Genomic DNA, 25,752 nt, shown 5'->3' on the forward strand with positions numbered 1-25,752 from the left:
GCATCTCAATTGGGGAGCAAGAAAGCATAATAAAGCAATTTTTAAGTGGAAAAGATGAGATAAGGTATCAATTTTGGGGGAAAGATGAATTTTTTTTATTTTAACAAAATAATAATTAGGGTCAAGATTAATGAATTTACCAACATTTAAATAAATAGATGTTTGCATCACAGCATCACATATATACACAACATGAAACACATAATATTCACTTAAAATACCATTTGAAATAAAGAAAAATAATAGGCTGGAAAAATTAATGGCATGTGTGATGATGAAAACTTGACAAAGGAAATTAACACACACACACACACATATGTGTGTGTGCCATTCTCCAAAGAATGTGAACCAAAGAATAACGTGGCCAAAGAATATGAACAATTATTAAAAGAACCACAATGAAGTATTTTAAAATATTAAGAAACATAGGAAAAATTGCTCCAAATCACTAATAATAAAGTAAATGAAAATGAAAACAACTGTGATGTTTCGTTCATGCTCAACAAATTGGCAAAGATGACAAAAGATGGCAAGTATTGATTGGAGAGGGCATGCATTGTTGGTGGAGCTTTATGTTGGACCAACTGTTCTGGAAAACAATTTGGAATGATCTTAAGAAGGTGACAACAATGTACACACCCTTTATACCAGATACCCCACTGCTAGGCAAGTATTCCAAGGGAGTCCAGACCAAAATATTTATTCAAAGCAGTTTCTTGTAGACGTGAAGAATTGAAGACAAAATAATACTCAAGTAAATTGTTGTACATAAATGTTATGATATTTCTGCAATGTGAAAAGCAAAGGATGTGAACTACACAATGAGACATGGAAAGACTTATTGAATTAATCAGATATACATACTCACTACACCAATATAAACAGAAAAAAATAACAATGGATTAAAAGTGAATGCTGTATAATTTCAGTACTGAAATGTGGCCTTGAAGAGATGATATGAGAAAGCACCTCCCCCATTCTTTGCAGAGGTGTGGGGACTGTAGGTATGGAATAGTACACATACTGTGAGCTTTGGTTTATGCATTGGCTAGCTCTGCAGAACCAGTTGTTTTCCCCTCTTTTTTCTTCTTTGTTTTAAAAGATGGGTGTCTTGGTGGGTGTGATGACAGAAATCATATTGGGAAATAAAACTGATGTAAGAATGAAAGATGAGGAGATATGGCTATTCTGAGAAATCCATAGATATCTACGTAAAATGGTTGTTTGGGTTCTGCAATTGGATAGTTCTCTCTTGCTGATGGGAAAGAAAACAGTTGCAGAAGCTTAAAAAATCAGGGCTTAGTAAGTAGTTCCTTCCCTTTTTCCCTGGAGTGTGTATCAATGCTGAGAGGCCAAGCCCAGCCTGTCTGCCACAATCTTCCTCAGGCACAGCTCTTGGATCAGAGGCTCCCAGAGGAGAACTTGAGGTTAGCTGTCCTTTGCAAAGAGCAGAGGGCACCTGGGAGCTGCAGAATATTTTACAGGGGTGGAGAATGCTTTGTTTCTTGGGTTTCCAAGCCTAGGTCAGCTCTCTGGATAAAGGCAGGATGAAGTTGAAGCTAAGTAGCTGGAGCTGAGGAACGTGGGACAAAGTGGACAGCCTCTGAAACAGGAGAAAATAGAGAACTGAGATAAAACCGATTCTCCATTAACACACCCAGCCTCCCCTCCCCGTTCCCCACCAATAGTGCCTCTCTGCCCCAATCTGCCCTTTCCATCTTCTATCTCTCCAGTAAAATGTCTCTCTTGAGAGCCAGGAGCCATTGTGAGGATTCCAGGAGAGTGTCAGGAAATCTAGGAGACCTTGGACAAAGTATGGCTTACTGGGGTCCTCTCCAGCCACTGCTTTGAGGTTGAAATGCCTGAACCACAATAGTGAGGCACAGTTTGCTGCTTCTTTACACTGGTGGTGACAAAGTTCTGGGGCCTTTCTCCCTCAGTTCCCAGTTGATCAGTTACAAGCTAAACTCCCATCTTACCTTTAATTTTTTTGTTTTTTGAGGGCAAGAGACAGGATATGCCAAACAGCAATAGCACCTTCAGTCCCAGGAGGAAAATTACAAAGATTTGGCCAGAAACTTCTTTTTCTGAAGGTTAAAGTGACAAAAGGAACTGTCATGTAGAGGTGGGTAGGGCATGTGAGCAACTGATGGCAGATAATTTTTAGATATCTACTTTCCCACTTTTAGACCCCTTGTGTCCAGTCCAGTCCCTGGATTCTCAGACAATCTGCTTTTCTGTCAGTCTCCTAGAGTTATTCTCAGGTCAAAAATCAATAATTAATCAGTGAATAAACATTTATTAAACACTTGTTATGGTCCATTCACTGTGCTAAATGCTAAGATTCAGGGTTTGGGCCAGGATTACAGGGAATGATTGCCCTTACCCCATTACTTATGTGACCCTTCAGGGTTATACCCTGTTCTAAGAAAGAGATGAGGGTGACACTTTTTAATGTTGTTCAAATCCAGAGATCAAAAGAAGATCCCAGTTTTGTTACTTAGTACCAAGACTACTTTGGCAAGTTCACTCATGTTCGCTTAGCCTCACTTTATTCATCTTTGTAGCGTCTAGGGACACCTTCCAGTTCACACAGATCCTCTCATGACAAGCTATGTGATGAGCCTTAATATATTTACTTTTAATTAAATCAAAAAGTAAAATTATTTATAATTAATCAAAAAGTAAAAAAGGCATTTAATGAAATAGTATAGTGTAGGGTGACATAAGTAATGGGACAAAGGCTGTCATTCCCTGTCATATTTGTCCAAGACCTGGACCTTAGCACTTATCCCCTCTAACATTTGCCCTTTCCCTTTTCTGTCATGTTAGCCAGTCTGACAGATGTGAGATGGTACCTCTGAGTTGTTTCAATTTGCATTTCTCTAATCAATAGTGCCTTAGAGTGTTTTTTATGTGATTATTGATAGCTTTGATTCCTTCTTCTGAAAATTTCCTTTTCATATCCTTTGACCATTTGTCAATAGAGGAATGGCTTATATTTTTCTAAATTTGGCTCAGTTCCCTTTATATTTGAGAAATGAAGCCTTTACCCAAGAAATTTGCTAAAAATCCTCACTCCCCCTGTTTCCTGCTTTCTTTCCAATTTTGCCTGCTTTGGTTTTGTTTGTACATTTGATTTAATTTCACGTAATCAAAATTATCCTGTTTACCTGTTATGATCGTCTCTATCTCTTGTTTGGTCATAAATTCATCTCTTATCCATAGATTTCACAGGTAGTTTTTTCCTTGCTCCCCTAGTTTGCTTATAATATCATCTTTTATGTCTAAATCATGTACCAACTTTGACCGTATCTCTGTGTATGGTACGAATACTCTTCTATGGCTAGTTCCTGCCAGACGGCTTTCCAGTCTTTTGGTCTAGCAGTTTTTGTCTAATGGTGAGTTCCTGCCCCAGGACCTTGGATGTTTGGGTTTATCAAACAATAAATTACTATGGTTATTTCTGCATATTGTGTACCTAATCTGTTCCACTGATAAACCGCTCTATTTCTTTACCAGAACCACATTGTTTGATGATTCCTGCCTTATAATGTAGTTTGAAATCTGATACAGCTATGTCTCCTTCCTTCCCATTTTTTCATTAATTCCCTTGATATTCTTTATTTTTTGTCCTTCCAGATAAATTTTGTTATTTTTTCTTCCTCTATAAGATAACTCTTTAGTAGTTTGATTGGTATATCACTGAATACGTAAATTAATTTAGGTAGAATTGTTATTTCAATTATATTGACTCAGCCCACCCATGAGCAAAATGTTTCTTCCATTGTTCAGATACTTTATTTGTGTGCAGATTGTTTCTTAATTCTGTTCATTTTGTATATGGTTATTAACACCTAAGCAGAGAGGATGATACCTTTATGAGTTATTTTGAGGCTGGGGGTTCATGAGAACTGGATCAAACAACGGATCTGAAAGAGCTTTGTAAATCAAAAAGCCCTTATACCCATGTGAAGGATGATACTAAGAACAATTCCATCACCATCCCTGGTCAGGTAAGCCATATTGGGTCTGAATGGACCCACAAGGTTGACCCTATTCTGATTCTTCCCAAATTGAGCAGCATAGAGCTAGACTCTCCTAATGAAAGCAAAGATGTACTCACCTGATTCTTTTTTGTCTATAGTCCCAGAAAAGGATGTGGATTCAATTGTTTTACTGGCATTGATTGGAGGCTGGGAATCATGCAGCACCAGACAAGTCATCTCCTGGTCTTCCTTTTGAGCAGACACATTTACCAGGAGTGGGGTGTTGAGGCTATAGGTACCATCTTTGTTCTCTGTGAGTTTAGATATAATCACTTTCACAATCTCTTTGCCATTCTCTAGCCAGACGACACTCACATTCTTCGGGTAGAACTTCATAACATGACAGGTGATGATGATGTAATTGGCAAATAGCTGAGAAGAAACGTCCACTGCAGGTTTAACTAGAAGAAAAGGCAAAGCTCTTGGATTAACTAAGTGAACACCTGTCTGTCTCCAACCCTTTGGGCCATCATAGAGCCACAGGGATGGGAGCAGGAACGAAGAAGGGCTGGATCTCTACCATAGTGGTAGGTGTCCTTGGGCCTAACTAGGGAATTCCTGACATCAGGGATTTTCCCATTAGACTTCAAGTTCCTTGTGGGTAGAGAGTGTTTTTTTTTCTGAATCCCTAACACCTGAACTGATTGTCCTGCACATGGTTTGTGGCAAATGTTTGTTGACTTGAATTGGCTGAAAACCACTAAGGATGGAGTCTAACCCTCTCCATCAATTGCCCATTTCTTCTCAGATCTCAAACTTTGTTCAGTGGGGCTGCTTTCATTGAATGTATGGATAGTAACATGTTCCTTACAGTGGGATTGAAGGACTGGATTTTCAGGGATGTGGGAGACAGTTTCCTGTCACAGCTCCTGTGGTCTGCTTTCCCCAACACAAGCACAGGATATATAGATTTGTAGCTATGGGAAATTTCTTCTTCCGGGATGAAGAGAGAAGGAAAGAACCCCTTTTCATTGGATTATACCAGGCTGTTTAGGACTTAAGGAAAACAGACACAACTATGTTCATAGGAAGCTGTTCTACTTATGATGTATATCAAAGCCAGGGAGAACATGAACCAGTCTGTGCCTCTTTCTTCTTGTCTTCAGGATATTCTATGCCACATGTGGGGTCCAACCAGAAGTTGATCCTCTCTGTCAAGGCTGTAGACTGACTGCAATGGTTCTTAAACATAGGGGGTTGCATGTAGTTTATGCTCAGGAAAGGAACCTTTGTTCTAGCATAACCTGAGGGCAAGCAGATCCTCAAGACACTTGTAGACAACAATCATGGAAAAGCTAGATAAGAAAGCAAATGCTCAGAGCTTAGACTAATTATCAGTCACCATCACTCTTACTGTCTGCAGAAACTTGTCTCTTTGGGGGAAGCGGTCAAGTATGACCAAGTAGTCCTTAGAGGTATTTGTAACTTGAGATAAGAGTCTAGTCTGTCATAGATGTTAGCCCTTGCCACACACTTCCTTTAGTCACTCAATCAATGAACAAGCTTTATTTAGCACCTATTATGTGCCAGGCACTGTGTTAGATTCTTAGGCTATAAATCTGAAAGTGAGACAGTTCCAGCCTTCCAGAAGTTTACCTTCTACAGGGGAATACAATTAATTCAGGGATAAGTAAATATGGTATACCTGCAAAATAAATACAATGATGGGGGGCTGTACAGAGGGGGAAGATGGAATGTATGGAGAACAGTAAATAACCCAGCATGGCTGGAACAACAAAAAAAAAGCAAGAAGAAGTTTAATTTACAATCCACTGGTAAAGTTAGGCTGGAACCAGATTGGGAAAGACTTTAAAATGCTAATTAGAAGAGTTTCTATTTCAACCTGAAGGCAGTCAGGAGGCATTGAAGTTTCTTGTGCAACGTGGCTAGACCTGCACTATAGAAATATCACTTTCATAGCTCTTTGGAGGATAGATTAGAAAAGGGGAAAGAATAGAGAGAAAGCCAATTATAAGAGGCTACTGACAAAGGCTAGGTAAGAGGTGATGAATTGGATTAGAGTACTTATGGTAAGACAAGAGAGAATAATTAAGTCAATAAACACTTATTAAGTGCCTATTGTGTGCTAGGTACTATGCTAAACACTGGAGGAGAGAAGAGGACAAAAGCAAGAGTTTGGAGGTGGAACTGACAAGTGTTAGCATAATGGAGGACATATAGCCCTGCATACAGAGGCAAGTGAAAGCAAGAGCAGCAGATGACTGTAGTTTGCTGATCTAGGTGCTTAGAAGAGTGATGATTTTCTCAAAAGGAAAATAGAAGTTAGGAGGAGGTGTACAACCAGGAAGCTTTTTAATGAAAAGTAATAATGAGTTCTGTTTTAGACATGTTGAACTTGAGTTAACTAAGGGCCATTGAGGGAGAGGTGTTAAATAGGCAATTGGAGATTCAGGACTAGAGCCCTGGAGAGAGATGAAGGTTGTACATGTAGGTTTTGGAGGCATTTATATAGAGATGGTAGTTAAATTCACAAGAGGAGAAGCACACAAAGAGAGGAATAGACATAAAAGAGGATAGCCCTAAGGTACACCCATGCAGAGATGGCTGGACAAGAATGAACTTTTAAAGGAGAAGAGGAAGGAAAAGAGCCCCAAAAACTCAGGAAGAAGAGTGTCTAGAAGGGTATAGCTGACAATTCAAATTCTGCAGAGAGGTCAAAAAAGGTTGAGGACTGAGAAAAGACCATCAGATCTAGCTATAAAAAGATCATTGGTGACCTTGGAGAGAGAAGTTTCAGGTGAGGTTAGAACAGGGAAAGAGTGACTAGAAAAGCTAATAATTGGAATTATACTACTGAGAGGTGAGAAGTGAGAGGTAAGAGAGAAATTGAAAGCAGGGAGATAGCATCTTTTCCTGGGTTTGGCTATGAAAGTGTACAGAGACTGTGAAAGGAAGAAGAGATATGCGATAATAGCTTGAGGGGATGGTAAAGTCAAATGAAGATTTTTTTTTTCTTTTTTAAGAATGGAAGAGATTTGAGCAGATTTGAAGACAGGAGGGAAGAACCATTGCCTTGGTTGATATGTGTGTGTGTGTGTGTGTGTGTGTGTGTGTGTGTGTGTGTGTGTGTGTGTGTATATATTTCCATTGGAAACTCTGTGCATCCAATGGAGTCTCAGGCTCCCCAATCCTATTTTCTTACTCTTGAGGCTTATGATTCTAATATTCTCTTAATATAATAGCTATTTGTGTGAGCAAGAGGCATGTAGTTGTTGAAGTAGAAAGAGCACTGGACCTGGAGAGAGGAAGACTTGAGTTCAAATGTGGCTGCAGATACTTACTATGTGACCCTGGGCAAGTCTGTTTGTCTCATTTCCTCCACATGTAAAATTGGAATAATTGCAATACCTACTTCACAGGCTTGTTCTGAGATCATATTGGTGAAATGTTTAGTACTGTTCTTGGCACATAGTAAGAACTTTATGAAAACCTTTTCTTCTTTCCCCTTATTCTCACCAGCCTTCGCAATGCCAGGTAGATAGAACTCAGCCATGCCTAGAATTCCTCTAGCCGTTTCCTTGTCAGCCACAATGCAAACAAGCAGGTGTATCCTCTATGCCAATCCCCTTGTCTTTGTACCTGAATCAATAAATCCATAAGCCTTTATTAATCACCCACTCTGTGCCAGACACTGTGCTAAATGCTGGGGATACAAAAAGAGGCAAAAGATACCTTTGCTCTCAAAGAATTTACCATCAAAAGGTGGCAGCAACAAACAAGCACACATGTAGAAAGCAAGCTGTATACAAAATAATTAGGAAATAATTAGTAGAGGGAGGGCAATAGAATTAAGAGGAAGGCTTCCTGGAGGAGGTGGGATTTTACCTGGGACTTAAAGAAAGCCAGGATGATCAGTCATCGGAGCAGAGGAAGGACAGAATTTCAGGCATGAAGGACAGCTAATGTTGACACCTTAAACAACTGAACTTGGTGCCCTGTGGCTCCGTGGTATGTTTCAAACCTAATTATTCCTCCCATTGTAGCTATGCTTCCCCTATATGTGTTGTATCCCCTGTTGGAGGAGGTTTAGGACCTCCTTAGAGGGCAGGGTCTGTCTTTGCTTTTACTCCTTCCTCAGCTTGGCATATGCACTTGGCACATAATAAACAAATTTTTCTTCATTATTCGAATCCACCTTTAACAATGGCTCACATTTCTCTAGAGCTTTATATATATACATATAATCAATATATAATCTTTTTCACAATCACTTTGGGATATTTTTGCTGTTATTTAGTCATTTCAGTTGTGTCTAACTCTCCGTGAACCCATTTTGGGGTTTTCTTGGCAAAGATACTGGAGCCAATCACCATTTCCTTCTCCAGCTCATTTTACAGCTGAGGAAACAGAGGCAAACAGGATTAAGTGACTTGCCCAGGATCACACAGCTAGTAAGTGTCTGAGGCCAGATTTGAATTCATGAAGATGAGTCTTCCTGACGCTAAGCCCAGTGTTCTATCCACTGTGCCACTTAGCTGACCCCTTTGAGAGTCAGGTAAGACAAATATTATTATGACCTATTTTGCAGATGTGAAAATAGTCTCAAAAAAGTTAATTGTCCTGCCCTGTGTCAAATAGTTGGCAAATGGCAGGCGTTGATCCAAATATTCTGACTCTTTCACTGTGCCATACAGTGTCTTCCTCTATCCTACCATTCAGAAGCCAGATGCCTTGGTGGTATATGTCTCACTCTGGTGCCCACAACAACCCCAGTATCAAGTGCTGAATTGGGAAGCAAGTTTAGAGTATCATGGTAGATTACCAGTTGGGGATCAGACCCAAGATGAGTGACCCCCAAGGAAGTCAATTTCAGTGCTTAAACTTGTCATTTCCTCCTGTGTAAAGTGGGGATCGTTAACACTTGCACTTAGACCATGAGAGGAAAGTTCCAAGAGCTCTCAGTGGATTAGGAACTATCTTTATCACTACTGTTTAAAGGACTGTCTTAAGAGGCAGGCTCACAGATGCTGTGAGCAAGGGTTAAGGCTGTATGGGAAGCCAGTTCCCAAGACTTCAGACGATTATATTTGGGCTTTATAGTTCATGGGTAAGGGTTAGTCTTCTTGGGTAACTCTCAAACCAGTTGGTGAATGAGCAGTTAAAGACATATTCTGTACCTGACACCATGCTAAGAACTAGGCATACAAGGAAATGCAGAAGACAATCCTTTCTCTCAAGGAACTTGTGGTCTAATGAGTGTCTGGCCTATGCCCTAGAACCAACTGGGGAATGTAGGGTAGGACGCAGGGAATGTGCCCAGCATGTGGGTTCACCTACCTCGGACGACATCTGACAAATTTTTTGTTCCTCGAAGAGGAAATTGTAATGTGACGTGATTCACTTCACAGATGATCTCGGAGTTGATATCACTAGCTTCTAGTTTCACCAGCACAGCGCTGCTGATGTTGTAGGAGACACTGTTGCCCTCAGGGAAAATTTTGGTCCAGTGGGCATGGATCTCATTCCCATTTTTAAACCATTTCAGGGTGATGCTTTTCGGAGAGTAGCCTCTTGAGTTACAGAAGAAATTCCTCGTGTTCTCAGAGTTTATTCTCTCCTGGGGGCCAGACACCACAGGTACAGAAGGTTTGGCTGGACATAGAAACAATAAACACAATGAAATAAAAGTTCTAAATCAGCGTTAATAAAAATACTAAAAACATAGAAAAGAATATTACCAATGCCCAGTCTCTCAGTTGCTTCTTTAAATTACTTCAAATTTAAATTAATTAAAGTAATTAAGTTACATTAAATTACTGGCTTCATCTTCATATTCTTTCCCTTTCAAAAATAAATGTTTTTAAAACCTGTAAATATGGTGCATATGGGTGGCACAGTGAATAGAGCACCGGCCTAGAGTTAGGTGGATCAGAGTTAAAATCCAGCCTCAGACACTTACTGGCTGTGTGACCATGAGCAGGTCATCTAACCTTGTTTGCCTTCAACCCCGCCCCACCCCCCAAACAAACCAAACCTATAAATACAGTAGAAAATGGTAAGAATATGAATCTATCAATTCTATAAACTTCACCTATATAAAGTACTTCTTTATTGTGAGTGTTGGGGGAAGGAAAATATCCTTAGGTTTCCTCAATCTTAAGAAGGAATTTCCAAAAACTAAAAACTGTGGAAAGAACATACTTTTGGAGTCAGAAGATGTGGGTTCAAATTTGCTGTCAGGTGTTTACTGCTCATATGGTTTTGTGCAAGTCACTCAACCTCCCCTCTCTCTGTATAGATGAGTTTCCTTATCTATAAAATGAAGGGCTTGAACTAAAAAAGCTTCTAAGATTTGTGCCAGATGTAGACCCACAATTTTGTGATCTTATGTCTCTCCTCTCAGTGAACTTCTTGGAAAAGCTGTCTATACCCATTGATATCACTGCTGTATACTATGTGTACCCCAAAGAGATCAAAGAAAGAGGGGAAAAGACTACAAGTATTTATGACAATTCTTTTTGTGATATCAAAGAAGTGGAGAATAAGAGGCTATACACCAATTGTGGAGTGACTGAACAAATTATAATATATGATAGAATTTTATTGTGCTGACAGAAATGATGAAGGGTCAGTTGGGGAATGACTGAACAAGTTGTGGTACATGATTGTGATGGAATATTATTGTGTTGTAAGAAATGATGAGAAGGATGGTTTCAGAAACACCTGGGAAGACTTCTTATGTGAACTCATGGAAAGTAAAGTAAGGAAAACCAGGAGAACTTTGTACATGGTTATAGTAATATTGTACTGATAGCCAGCTGTGAAAGCCTTAGACAGTGATTCAAGTCAGTTCCAAAGGACCCATGCTGAAAAATACTATCCACCTCTAGAAAGGGAAATGATGAACTCCAAGTATAGATTGGAGCATACCTTTTCTCTTTCTTTGCTTTTCTTATGTTTTCTTGCGTGTTTTTTCTTTTGCAACATAAATAATATGAGAATATGTTTTGCATAACATCACATGTATAATCAATATCTATTGTTTGCCTTCTGAAGGGGTTGTGAAGGAGAAGTAGGGAGCGAGAGAATTTGGAACTCAAAAATTTTAAAAAGTGAATATTAAAATTTTTACATGTAATTAAGAATATTTGATGAAGCAAAAGAAAATATTTAAAAAGAAATGATGAAGGGGGTGGGAACTGGGAAAGGAATAAGCACTGATATAGCACTTTTGTGCCAGGTACTATGCTAAACACTTTTTACAAATATTATCTCATTTGATGATCACAACAACCCTTTGAGGTAAGTGCTAATATTACTCTCATTGTATAGATGAAGAAACTGAGGCAAACAGAGGTTCAGTGACTTGCCCAGGTTCACAAAGCTAGTAAGTATATGAAGTTGTATGATTTTAGAGAAACCTGGGAAGATGTGTTTGAAATAATTCAGAGTAAAGGGAGCAGAACTAGGGGAATGATTTTCAAAATAACAGCATAACAAATACTTCTGAAACTCTTAAGAACTCTGAAAAATTCAGTGATCAGCCACAATTCTACAGGACCAATGAGGAAGCTTGCTACCCATCTTCTGACAGAGAGCCAATGAATTAAAGATGCAGAATGACAAATGTATTTTTGGTCAATGTCATTAGGGAAATTTTTGTGGAATGTTTTTGCTTGATGTTGCATATTTTTTGCAAGTGTTTCCTCCTCTACCCCCATGAGCTTGGGAAGTTTGAAGTGAAAGGTAGAGAAAAAATGCTTATTAATTGAAAAAAGTAAAATAAAATAAAAATCACAGAAAAGAGAAAAAGTCTGTCTGTATTTGGTGCTTATGATTTCTGGTCATCCATGATTCTCCAAACTTGTAGGATCTCAGGGTTTGAATAAATATCTAAGAAGATTTATGCCAAACTCACACATAAGCAAGAATCTCCCCTACAACTTTGTCACAAGTGACTTATTTAGCCACTCTTGATAATCTTTAGTGATGGGGAAGTCATGACCTCCTAAGGCAGCCTAGGATTCTTTTAGCCATCTCTGGATAGGATGTTTTACTTATAATGAGTTGAAATCTGCTTCGAAATTTCCATGCATTGCTCCCAACTCAGAACCCCAAAACTAGTTCTAAAAACAGCAACATTGAAAAAGCCTGAAGTTTGAGATGGTCCCTCTCCACCAAATTTCAAAGTCAAGAAAAATGTAGAAAAATTAGCAAACAGCAAAAAGAAGAGCTTGACCATAAAAATCTACTACAGAGGCAGATAAGACCAAGACATACACTCTGAAGAAAACAATATGAAAACAGCTACTGAAAAGTCCCAAAGAAAATTTCTAATTGGACCCACGCTGAGGAAGAATTCCTGGAAGACTTAAAGAAAGAGATAAGAATGGTAGTGGAAAAATTGAGAAAGAAATGAGAGGCATGTAAGAACATTTTGAAAAGAGAGTCAACAGCTTGGCGAAAGAGGAACAAGATTAACAACGAAAAAAACCCCTTAAAAATAGGCTAAATAAAAAAGGTACAAACACCTCACTGAAGAAAATATTCCTTAAAAATTAGAATTGGGAAAGAGGAAGCAAATAACTCCACGAGATGTCAAGAAACAATAAAAACAAAGTGGAAAGAATAGAAGAAAATATAAAATATCTTACTGGAAAATAAATCAAGGAATTTAGGAAAGAGATCAATAGATATTTTAAGAGTTATCCAACTACCTGAAAGGCATGATGAAACAAAGAGCCTAGACATAATATTTTAGAAATTATAAAGGAAAACTGCCTCGATATTTTGGATCCAGAGGGTAAAATGGAAAGCAAAAGAATCCATTAGTCAGCTTCTGAAAGAGATCTTGAAATGAAAACTCCCAGGAATATTGTAGCCAAATTCCAGAGGTACCAGGTCAAAGAGAAAATACTTGAAACAGCCAGAAAAAACAATTCAAATGTTGTGGAGCCAGAGTGAGGATCACACAAAATTTAGCAGCTTCCATGTTAAAGGAGTGGAAGGCTTGGAGTATGATACTGCAGACCTCAGAGGAGCTAGGATTACAGTCAAGTATCGCCTACCCAGAAAAACTGAGTATAATCCTTCTAGGGGAAATGGATATTTAATTTTATTGTTGGAGAGAACCAGTTGTTAAATATTTACCAGCACATCCCTGAGTGCATTACTCCTTTTCTATGCACACCCAGATCATGCTTTTCAATTTATGAGTCCTAGGTCTTTTCAGCTCTGTTAGAAAGACTTAGAAGATTTTTCCTGATTGCTTAGGTTCAGACATTATTGAAAGATGGAAAGAAACAGGCTTCCCAAGTGCCACATTTTGGAATAGAAGTCAACAGGAACTATGAACACACACTCTTACGGAACTCACCAGGAAAAGCAAATCCAAGCATGATTTGAAGACTAGGTGTTTATTGGCCAGTCCCCCCATTACATATTAATATTTCAGAGTAACCTTTGTGAAGCATAGGAAAGGGAGAGAAATAGAACACATTGCCTTGTTTGAAATACTTATTCTGAAAACCTGTGGGCCTAAAGGAATCTGAGTCACTTAACTTTTGCTATAAAGTGTGAAGAATAAACCTTTCCACTATTATCTATGCTAATATTTACACTATAACTTCCCTTTTCCCCTGTGCAGGTTTCTGATTCAAATTCTTTGTTAATACTTGAACCCTGTCTTTGGACAAGAGTTTCTTTTCCTAAGAAATAATCATAGTTCACCTCTGACACAAAGTTCTTCCTCACTATAGCTTTCTGTAAGGTAGCTGGTATAAGGATTATCACTGTTAGACAAATGGGGAAAGTGAAGATCAGAAAGGTGAAATGATTTACCCTAGCCTAGATCATATACCCTTGGTAATTGAGAGATCCAGAACTTGATCACAGACCTTCCTTCAGATTCTAACGCTTAACTACCTGTCTAACCCTGGAAAAGTAATTCCAATTGCTGCAAAATAAGGAATTTGGACTAGATGATATCTAAATTTCTATGGAATTCTAAGTCTTCTGATGCTCCTCCTTTTCCTCCTAATCCTCATCTTCTTCCCCCTCCCCTCCCGGATAGTAGGGAGGGGAATGGTCCCTGACTGTGATTCACTTACCTCAGATAATATCTGACAACTCTTTTTCTATTCAGAGGGTTTTGTAGTGACTGTGATGAACCTCCCAGATGACCTCAGAGTGAACATCACAGGCTGTGAGCAGCACCTGTACAGTGCTGGTGAGCTTCTAGGAAACACCATTTTCTTCAAGGAAAAGATGGTCCATTGTTCAGGGGAACTCATTCCCATTTGGTACATTCCAGGGTAATGTCTTCTAGAAGGAGCCTGTTGTGTTATGGGAGAAACTGATTGCTGGTTGATGCTTGCTCTCTCCTGGGAGCCAGAGCCCAAATGGGCAGAGGGTTTGGTGGGAAACAGAATTTCATGATACATAACTCTCTGACCTTAGACCAAATGTAGTGACAGCTATAAAAGCATTTCATTTTTCAATTTTGAAGTGCCACATGAATGAAAACTGAGGAATTGCCACGGAATAAGCCACAGCACAGATTCTTAACCCCATCTCATTGCTCCTATCTGCCCATATGCTGATACCCTCCCTATGTCACGAAAAAGTTTTAAAAATTGGAAGTGTTTTAGAAAGTGCATTTTATAGTCCTGGTCTACCAGGTTCTTCAGCTTTAGAGAACTGCTACAGAGGAGAGAGATTCAGATACTGTCTCAGAGTGCAACATTTGGTATTGCTTTTTAAGTTGCAATTTCTGGGACTGTGTTTTGGAGGCTTCTGCAAGAGATAAAAATCTAGAAATTACATAACTTTCATTTACTTTTTGTACTTCTGTATCTAGAAAAAGAGAAGAAAGCAGCATGAATACTTTAAAAGACTAATAGAGAAACTAGAGGGAGCCCAGGCCTTGAGTCATTGTTGGTGTAAAGTGGTACAAATGCCACCAGCCTTGTCGATCTCTTCTGAAGTTCTTGTGACTTTAATAAATATGAGGAGCATTATGGGGGGCTGTTCGAAGCTGTTTCCTTATCACAATTTTACCCAATTTATTTTCTTTTTCTCTTTAAGGAAGCAGAGATCTTGAATAACTTGTTCCAGCCAGGGTCACTCTCTTGTCCTTGATACTATCTTCTCTCTAGGTTGCCTTGACACCACTCCCTTTTGGTTCTCCTCCTATTATCTTATGCCTGGACTATTGCAAACCTGTTGGTGGGTTTGCCTGCTTCAAATCTCCTCCCTTTCCTGTTCATTGTTCATTTAACCATTAAAGTAATTTTGCTAAAGAGTAGGTCTGCTCACATCTTCTCCTTACTCAATGAATTCCAGTGGCACCCTACAGCCATGAGACTCAAATACAAAATCCTCTGGTTGGCATTCAAAGCCCCTTACAAGGTAGCCCCCTCCTACCATGATGGTCTTCTGACACTTTACTTCCCAGCAAGTACTCTTTGAGTGAAGGACACTAGCCTTCTTGCTACTCAAACAAAATACTCCATCTCTAGGCATTAGCCAGTTTCTCTGCCTATACTCCACATGTGGAATGTATTCCTTCCTCTTCTTTATCCCCTTGTTTCATTTAAGTCTATTCAAAAATCTCATTTTTAAATAGTAAGTCTTTCCCAACCTTTCTTAATTTTAGTGCCTTCCCAGTTTTTATAATGTCCCATTTATTCTATATATGTTTCTATATTTGTTTCCTTTTTGTCTCCCTCATTAGTTGTGAGCACTTTGAAAGGGACAATTTCTTTGCCTCTTTTCCTCTCATTTATCCCAGTACCTGACAAATAGTGGGCACTCAATATTTATTGACTGAAGCCCTAATGTGATCCTTTCTGTGTGACCCCTGGGCAAGCTACTGAGTCTGGTACTGGACAATTTTTAATCAGTAGATGTATGGATGACATGCTTATCAACTCAGGCACTGACACAAAGTAGGGAGAGACAGCTAAATGAATGGATGACAGTTGGGATGTACAAAGATGTTTACAGGTTTGAGTTAAATTGCAAAATAGGAGCTGGTAGTCCTGTTTTCATTTGCAATGGCTGAGGCAGGTCTGGTTTACCCTTTTGAATCCTTGGTGTTATATCTTAGGAAAGGCGTTGGTAAACTAGACAGTATCCAGAGGAGGGTGACCACAAGGATGAAGGGTCAGCAAAAGCTGCCACAAAGGTAAGAATGATTATTAGTCTGGAGAAGAGAAGACTTGGTGGTGGGGTTTGGGTGAGATGGAACAGAATATCTGTCTTCTAAACTCTGAAGAGTTATCATGTGGATGATGGCAGGTAGATTTAATCTACGTCAGCCAGAGGGCAGAATTAAGACTAATTACAGAGACAGGTTTGAGCTGAGTGTAAAAAAAAAAGCTTCCCAAAGAGTAGAGCTGTCCAAGGTAGAAAGGACAAGCTCCTGAGGTTCTCCTTCAGTTGTGGTTTTCAAGGAGGAGTTGGGTAGCCTCTTGTACAGGGATACAGGTTAGAATAGATTTTGAGTCAGGTGTATACTAGTTATTCACTAAGGTTCTTATTAAAAGACTCTGAGGGTTTTGAGTTCTTACCCTTTACAGCCCAAAGGGAGGTCTGACAAAACTAATAAGGAGGCTAAATGGTGCAATAAAGAAAGTCCTGGTCTGGAAATATGAGTAACAATAATAATCCTAGTAAGGGCAATAATGGCAATTGCATTTATATAATTTCTTTAAAGTTTGCAAAGTGTTTTACACCTATTGTCTCACTGATACCTACAAGAACCCTCTAAAATGGGTTCTATAATGATTCCCATGTTTCAGATAAAGCATCCTGAGACTGAGGGGTTAAGTGACTTGTCTGAGGCAGGTTTTATACTTCTTGACTTCAAGTCTAGTACTCTAACCATTATGGGCTTAGTTAACCTCTAGTTTTGGCTCTGCTCCTTAGACTTGCTGTGTGACTTTGGACACGTCACTTTCCCTCTCTGGGTCTCATTTTCCTTCTCTATAAACCAAATAATTGAGCTGTATGGTCTCTGTACTATCTATCTCTGACTAGGCTGGAGTGAGCAGAGCTTTCACACTTGGAAGACAGTTAGAGGGTGTTGACACTTGTAGGATTTGGCAGTGGAAAAACAAGGGAGTTTTACAAACTGTATGATGTAGTAGACAGAAAATTGGTTTCCATCAAGAAGTTCTGGGTTCAAGTTCTCCTTATGACAAAGAGAAGACAGAAGGAAACATCTGAAAGTATGACTGCTAGATTGAGCTCCCCTACTGACAGGAGGAGGACAATGTACTGAAGTGGCTTGGAGGGAGATTTGATTTCACGTTGTAAGAAGTGAGTGCAGCATCATCCATTGTGTCCTTTTCTTACAGGAGTGATAGGAGGAAGGCCAAGAAAGATTACAGATTATCCTCATGCCTGGATTCTTCTCTGCTTTTCTAGCCCCTTTGTCATTCATCCCAAGGGCAGGAGAAACTGAAATATGTATTTCTGCTCAGGACCCCAGAAGCATCTGTCCAGTTGTCCCCCTTACTATCTGTGATCCCTTGGGCAAGCCATTTTCCATCCTTAACCCTCAGTTTAATTCTTTATAAAAAAACCTCCACAACAACTGGAATAGATGATATCTAAGGTTCCTTCCAGCTTTAACATTCAGTGCATGTAGTAAGAGTTTAATCTGTTCAAATAGGCTGCAATCGATCTTCTAAGGGTACTTCTTACCTGTGATATGCTATGATTCTAAAGGCTTTACATTCCTATGACATCAGGATGGAGCAGCCCAGAAACCTGAGGGAAGGACAGCCTGCAGCATTGCTCAATGGGATGGTATCCCAGGGGGTGGCAGGGGCAGGATCATGTTAGTCCTAGAACTTTCTTAGGGAGGGAGGGAGGCCACAGGTCAGCCATCCTTTATTTCTGTCCCAGTTCTAACATTGATTCTTTGAACTTTGACACCTGTGTGGGTACCTTCTCTGAGACACAGTTTTCATTTCCCTTTTCTGTGTTGATTTCCCCAGTTGGCATGTAAACTTCTTGAGGACTTGGCCTGTCTTTCTTTTGCTTGTATTTGTTTGTATCCTCAGGGTTTAGGCCTGTGCCTGGTACTGATAAAGTGAAAAATAAATGTTTGTTAACTGCCAGGTGTGGTGGCACATGTCTGTAATCCCTGTGACTGGGAGAGGCTGAGGCTGGTGGATCTCTTGAGTTCTGGGGGTTTGAACTACAGTAGTGCAGAGCTGATCAAGTGACCACACTGAGTCTGGTAAAAATTTGGTGACCCCTGAGCAGCAGGGGAGACCACCAGGCTGGTCAAAATGAACCAGCTTGGAAAAGAGGAATAGGTCTGAGCTTCTATGTTGATCCTTTGGCATTGGGCCCATGACTATGAGTGGACACTACACTTCTAGCCTGAGATAGGGAGGCACAGTTTCAAAAATAAGTGAAACAAACCAAAGAAAAAACTCCAAACTTATTGAAGTGGCCTTACAGTTAATCTCTTAATCTCTCTTGACCTCAGTTCCTTTGTCTGTAAAATGTGGATGATGATAGTATTATCACAGTATTATTTTGAGGATGAACTGAGATGACCTCTGCAAAGTGATTTTCAAACATTTAAACTATATTCAATCAATAAACAATTATTAATCACATAGTATATGACAGGCTGGAGATAGAAAAAGATTCAAAAGATAGTCCCTACCCTCAAGGATATTATAATGTAATAGAGGAGGCAACATACAAACAAGTTTATGCGGAGCAAGCCAGATACAGGATAAATAGTAAATAATTAAGAGAAGGAAAACCCTGGAATTACAGGGGTTAGAGAAGGCTTCCTTCAGAATGTGGGATGTTAGTTGAGACATAAAGGTAGCCTCTTTGGATTGGAGGAGAGAGCATACCAGGCAAGTGAAATAACTAAAGAAAATGTCAGGGGCTGGAATCTGGAGTCTGTGTGTGTGTGTGTGTGTGTGTGTGTGTGTGTGTGTGTGTGTGTGTGTGTGTGTATGTGTGTGTGTGTGTGTGTGTGTGTAATATCAGAACGCTACCAGATTACAGAGCACATGTAGGGGAAAAAGGTATAAGAAGACTGGAGAGGTTGGAGGGGGCTTAGTGATGAATGGCTTTGAATGACATACATAGCATTTTGTATTTGTTCCTGGTGTGAATACAAAGCTACAGGTGTATGTTGAGGTGGCTGTGAAGAGGAAGTTTGGGATGACTAGACCTGAGTTTTGGGAAAATCACTTTAGTGGCTGAATGGAGAATAGTTTGGTGTGGGAAGAGACTCAGTGATTGCAGTAATCCAGATGTGAGGTGATGAGGACCTTCAGTAGGGTGGTGCCAGTGTCAGAGGAGAGAAGGGGCATATTAGAAAGATGTTGCAAAGGTAGAATTGACAGACCTGGACAACAGTTTGGATTAGGGGTTGGCACTGAGAGACAGTGCAGAGTCCAGGATGACTCTCAGGTTGTGAGCCTGAGGGATGGGAGGATGCTGTTGTCCTCTACAATAATCGGGAAGGTAGGAGGGGGAGGGTTTAAGGGGAAGATAACCAGTTCTGTTTTGGGCAGAGTGACTTTAAGATCTCTACTGGACATCTAGTTGAAGATGCCTGAAAGCACTGCTGTCTATCATTATTAGAAAGGTGAAGGCCTTCAAGGGCTCTGCTGGCTTTTACCTTTACTCCTGTGCCCTCTGTTCCCACTGCACCCTCTTGTACCTCCTCCCTCACCACCACTCAATCATTTACAAACCTTCCTTTTCCATGGCTTTCTCTTTTTCATGTTCTACATCATCTAGCACACAGGAAAGTCTGACTGTCCATCAAAGACTACATTCCTGGACAAACTCCATGGTTCTTTGTCCTGTTTCTTCCAGGTTTCCCGACCCTCAGGCCCGGAGGAGTTGGCATCCTGCTTGTTCCTCTCTGTCTTTCATATCTGTGCTCTGTCATCATGGCTCAGCAGCCTGTCTTCTTTTGAAGATTCTAGTCAAATGTTCATATCACAGTGTCCACAACCCTATTCATGTGACCTACTGACCTCTAGAATCATTTGCTCTTTTCTAAAAGAGTTCAGAACCAGTCACAACCATTGTCTCCAACCCAACCCAGCCTTCATACTTGGGGACTTTAATGTACATATTAATGTCCCCTCCAACATCATCACCAATGAGTGCATCAACGTTCAGAATTTGTATGAGCTATGTTTCCTTTCCTTTTTCCCCTCATTTTTTCTCCCCAGACTCCCACATCGATGGTCATACTTTAGACCCTGAAACCATCCATAACTGTGCCACCATCACGATTTCAGACTGTTTCTCTGATAATAGTGGCCTGAGTTTGGAGGAGGAATTGCCAAAGCAAAAAAAGTATTATGGAGCAGAAAACATCATTGTTCCCCACACCAGGAGGCCAGTGCCTTGGGCTGGGATTTAGTGACCAGTGAAAGTTAAGTAGAGTGAAAGGTGAAAACCTAGGGAGGGAAAGGCTAAGGTCCTTAGGATGGGTTTAAAAGGGGCCAGTACCTTTAAAGCTGGTTTACTGTCAAAGAGGCTTAAGGCCCAGGCCTGGATATATCATACCTTCCTCGGTTTGGTGTAGCTTGTCCTGAAGTTTGAACCTCCCTTGTCCTACTGTGGTGGTAAGAGGTGTGTGTCATGGTGTTGTCATGAAAGAATTCAGACTAACACTATCTCCAGACCAACCAAAGACATGCATTTGAGGTAAGTCACCTCATGTGCTCTTCTCCTAAAGGCAGGCAACAGCCCAGGCAGGGTGAATGTGATTGCTTTAAAGAGGAAGGTTGTCTAAATTTGACTGATGAAAATAGGATAGCAAGCCAGGATCATGGGAAAGACAAAAGGGGGCAGTGTGAGTGATTTCCCCGGGGCATCATGGTCTCCCTCCAAGGTAGGGGAGATTGTGATACCAATTATATGTTATTGAACCAAACTCAGGGAAAGGTGAGTGAGAGTTGGTTATATGTAGGCATCATTTGGGAAAAGTCCCTTTTGTGATTTTATAGCTAACATCCTATGTAAGGATTACAAGGAAATTTCATGTTTTATCACTGAAAGCAGAAAGGCTTCCAATGATCCCATCAGTACTTTCCTTCCTCAACATCAAGAGAAGACAACCAAAAACTCTGGGCAGAGTGCTGGTCTTGCTATTCCTCGAACAAGTAAATAAGTCAGAGGGATCTCTACTTACCTGTCACAGACAACATGGTGCCCCCACCAGATTTAAGCTCTGTGTCAAGATTCCCCCTTAAGAACTTCACACAGTAATAGGTGCCACTGTCTTCTGGAGTGATGTGACTGATGCTAATGGAGTAATCTGTGTTGCTCGTAAGTGGGACTGCTTTCTTTATCCGGGGGTAACTTCCTCCTTTGAAATTGAAAATTTCCTGTCTCTGCGGCCCTTTCCCCTTGAACCATATCACTGGTCCTGGTGGTGGAATGCCAGGCACTGTGCAGTTCAGCGTGACTGTCTCTCCCTCAGCCACAGACACGGGATCCTTAGGCTGCAACACCTGGACCTCCTCCTGGCCTCGGGATCCTATAAAGAAATATAAGTTTTAACATTGTTTTCATGTCCTGACCCTCCCAGGATTTTGGCCTGGGTGTCAGTGTCTAGTTTGGGTAATATATGAGGCATCCAGATTCTGGGTCTGGGAAGGAGAACTGAGAGGGAGTCAGGGAGAAGGCCTGTATTGCTCGAGCTGGAGATGATGCCAGTCAAAGACATGTGAGCTCAGGTCAAGCCCCACCTCCCATGTCCTCTTCCCTCCTCCAACACTCATCCCACTCCCTGTTAATGCCAAAAGGCTTTGTATTGTTGGGCATATTTTGTTTCCTTTTCCAGTGTTTGTCTTGTTTCCTCCATGTCAGTGGGAGCACCTTGAAGGGAAGGGCTCTTGTTTTCTTTGTCTGTGAGGTACACAGTCAGTACATAATAAAGGCATGTTTGATGCTCTTGTCTGACCAGCAAGCAGTGGACTTGACATGAATTAAGAGCTGACTTCAAATCTAGTCTACCACAATCATGGTATAACCCTTGGAATTCCCTCTCTTTCTTCCTCAGGACAATGAAGTTAAGAAGACTTCAAGGAATTACCTCAAAATTCAATGTGTTGATCTAATGAAAAAAATCCCTGTAGCTCTTAAAGTGCCATTTAAGTGGGCAGCTCTAATTATTCTTCTTCCTGTGTTTATGATTGTTTCAAAATTCTTCTCATTTCAGGGAGAGACCAGCAATAAGTCACTGTCCTATTTTGTTCTTCTCTTTCACATTCTAGGAAATATTGCCCAGGTAGTTATAATAACTACTTCTCATGGTTGAATTAAAGTATTCAAATGAAAACTGTTTTTAGTAGACTGACTGATAGCATCCTCAGTTAGAGCATCCTAAAACAAACAGAGTACCTGAGCTGGGATACATCTCAATCTGCCTCATACAATTTTGATCCATTTTTTGAGGTCTCTGATTATTTATATCATTTTGGAGTAATATATTAGTATCTCTCTGTACAATTCACAAGACATTTACTACAAAAGATTTTCTTATCTTTTTAGAAAAATCATCTTTTGATGATTGATGACATAAATTATCTTTATCTCTACCGACATGCTCACAAGGTTCTTGTGTTTTTGGGACTGGACAATGTTGGGGGGTATCCTTCTCCGCATCAGTATGAGATGATCCATCCAGATATTATAGGGGACCCTGGGTCCACTCCATACACCATGCCATCTTGGTCATAGGAGTACCGGGTTGACTACCTCCAAATGTCCAAGAGGAGAGTCATGGAGGCCTTGTCCAGTCATTTCCATCCTTTCTGACCCCTTGTGGCTCCATTTGGGGTTTTCATTGCAAAGATACTAGAGTGGTTTGCCATTCCCTTCTTCAGTGGCTCAGACCCTCAGACTAGGGTCACACAGCTAAGCAGTATTTGAGGCTGGGTTTGAACTCAGGTGTTCCTGACTCCAGGCCCAGAAAACTATCCATTGAGCATGATGAGCTCTCTCTTTCAGGAAGACTAGAAAGGATTCAAATGGGTGGGATTGAGCACAGTGATGAAGACCCAATGCACCCTTGGTTTCTGTCCTTGCCTCTTATAGAATTTTGAGCTATAAGGAAATGTAGCAATCAGTTAGTCCTATCCCTCCTGGGCCCCATTACCCATGAAGGAACTGAGGCCTAGAGAAGTGCCATAACTTACCCGAGGACATATTATGTAGGTTATGAAAAGAATGTGGCTACATTATGACATTCTTCTGATTAAAACTATTATGTGCCTCTCTGTTTCTTCAACCATAGAATATACCCCCCATCTACCATATGAAGTGGTTCATAGTCTGTTTCCAATTACTCTACCCTCAGTTTAAATTATTTGACTCCATGCTTTCTATATACTATCTCTCTCTTGATCTTTTCCTGCCATCCTTCATTCCATGTAACTTCCATCACAGACTGTTCCAATGGCTGGAATGTATTTCTTCTTTTCCTCAATCTGCTAAAGTTTTCCTCTTCTTGCATGGATCAATTCAACTACCACACCTTTGATAAACTCTTTCCAAATCCTTCCCCTGAAAATAATGTCTCTTTCCCTTCAGATTTTCCTGTATATCTTTGTTTGAATCTCTCCTTTCATCCATGCATTCATTCATTTATCTAACATTTATTGAGCATTGATTGTGCTGGTGATAGAAAGATAAAATTGAAAAAGTCCCCATCTCTCAAGGACCTTATTTTATCATACTTCACCTGAGGTGCTCATGTAGGTGAGTAATGCTTCCTTTCTAGTAGAATATAAGCTTTCTGAAAGTAGGAGCGTTATCACTTGCCGTCTTTTAATACTCAAATTTGATCACAGTATCTGTACCTGTTATTAATAAAAATAATAATCACAACAGTAATAATAGCCAATGCTTACCTACCACTTTAAGATTTTCAAAACATTTTATGTATCTTAAGTCACTTGATCTTCACAGCAACACTGAGGAGTAGGTACTATTTTTGCAGATTCAGAATATGGGACTCAGAGGGGTTAACCAGCTTGCCCAGGGTCACACAGCCAGTAAGTGAGTAAGGCAGCATTTTAACTTGGGTCTTCCTGATCCCCATTTTTGCATTTCATCCACCATAGTAGGCATCTAACATGTTTACTGAGATGACTTCACTTGAGGATTCCAAGGTACTCTCAACCTAGGGCTGATTAACTGGAGTTATATGGTAAAGAGATAGCAGGCAAAGGAGAAGTGAAGACAGAAATTTTTGAGACCATGGTTACTAGGAAACTGGTAAGAGGCATGGGACCCAGAAGTCAAGGAAAAAGAAGAACTAAAATGGTGTATGAAATGGAATGGAAGAATCTCATTCATTTAGTGAATGAGAAGTTTTGAAATGCTAGAAGTTATAAGAGAGAGGGGAGATGGGGATCTGGGACTCAGGGATAATCATTTAGCTTCAGCCAAGTCATTCACAATTGGAACACCTTCCTTTTACATCCCTAGAGCACTTGACCTGGATGCCTTCTGCCCAATCACATTCTACTTTTTGTTATATTAATTTTTCTACCTCATATCCCTCCCCCAACACACTGTTAACTTTCTTGCACAGAGGGACCAAGATGTTTTATAACTTTGCATCCCTGATACCTAGCCCAGGAGTTACATATAATAGATACCTTAGAAATACTCAGATAATGGAGTTGGAAAAATCCACAAAAAATCAGGTCACAGGGCCCAGCTTCAAGTTCCACTTTTACTATTTCAGAGATATATGAGTTTTGGCAAGTCCTTTAACATCTCTGAGTCTTCAATTCTGACTGGTTCAATGGAAATGATCACATTTACAATATTTCATAGTTATTTTGTGTCAAAATTTTGTAAATTACAAAGCTCTTTAGACATGCCAAATACTGTTTATATATTATTGTTATTTAATGCTCTGCTCTCATTTTTGGTCCAGAGAGGTTCAATGATTCACCCAAACAAACAAGGCAGTTCATGGCAGAAGGAAAGCTCAATTTTATGCTTTCTGACACTCACTCTACAGCTCTTGCACTATACTACACTTCCTCTCTATACCTCTACTGATGCAGAACATTTAACGTTTTCCAAATCACCTATGGAAAGTTCCAAAAGGACTAACAATAGGGAAATCTCTTCCCATCAGAATGACCACTAGACTTGAGTCCAGAAGGTTGAGATTTGAATGACAGCTATTTCATTTCCCATCTATGTTACCATAAACACAATTTTTCTGAGTCTCGTTTTCCCTGAGAAATGGAGACAGTGCTCCTTGGGATTCCTATCTCTCTCTGCTTTGAGAAGAAACCATGGTATAAAGAGTAACACTGTAGAGAAAGAGAAGCCACGTGTCAGCTATGTGAACAAATCTTTTCTAGTGCTTTTCAGCACTTGACTGGCCCTGCAGGTCCTTGGGATGACACCATTCCCAGACAACCACCCTGCCAATCCACAATGATCTGTGGACATATGTCATGAATTTCTTTTATTCTACCCCTCTTCTACCCTGGAGTGCCCCACTCACCAGAGAGACTAATAAGCAGAATCAGCAGTAGAGAAGGCAGAGAGGAACCCAGTAGGCAGAGGAGGCTGGACATTTTAATGGGTCTTTGGTGCTTCCTCTCTGGATGTGACTCCTTGTTGACTTGAATTCATAGAATAGGTAGTGATCTTCTGCAGGGAGAAATAGGAGTCCAACCCATCTGCCTCTGTTCCTTGT

General features: G+C 40.2%; 1 protein-coding gene across 1 annotated transcript; it reads right to left on the bottom strand.

Moving 5' to 3' along the window:
• On the bottom strand, positions 1-25,752 carry LOC140519040 (signal-regulatory protein beta-1-like). Its single transcript, XM_072631713.1, has 6 exons — positions 25,558-25,752; positions 21,211-21,558; positions 9,348-9,662; positions 4,127-4,450; positions 1,980-2,087; positions 1-1,603 (listed from the first exon to the last, which is right to left on the bottom strand). The coding sequence occupies exons 1-6, from the start codon at positions 25,628-25,630 to the stop codon at positions 1,560-1,562; spliced, it is 1,212 nt and encodes a 403-aa protein (XP_072487814.1). The 5' UTR covers positions 25,631-25,752; the 3' UTR covers positions 1-1,559.

This window comes from Notamacropus eugenii, chromosome 1, assembly GCF_028372415.1.
Source record: "Notamacropus eugenii isolate mMacEug1 chromosome 1, mMacEug1.pri_v2, whole genome shotgun sequence".
NCBI classification, from domain to species: Eukaryota; Metazoa; Chordata; class Mammalia; order Diprotodontia; family Macropodidae; genus Notamacropus; species Notamacropus eugenii.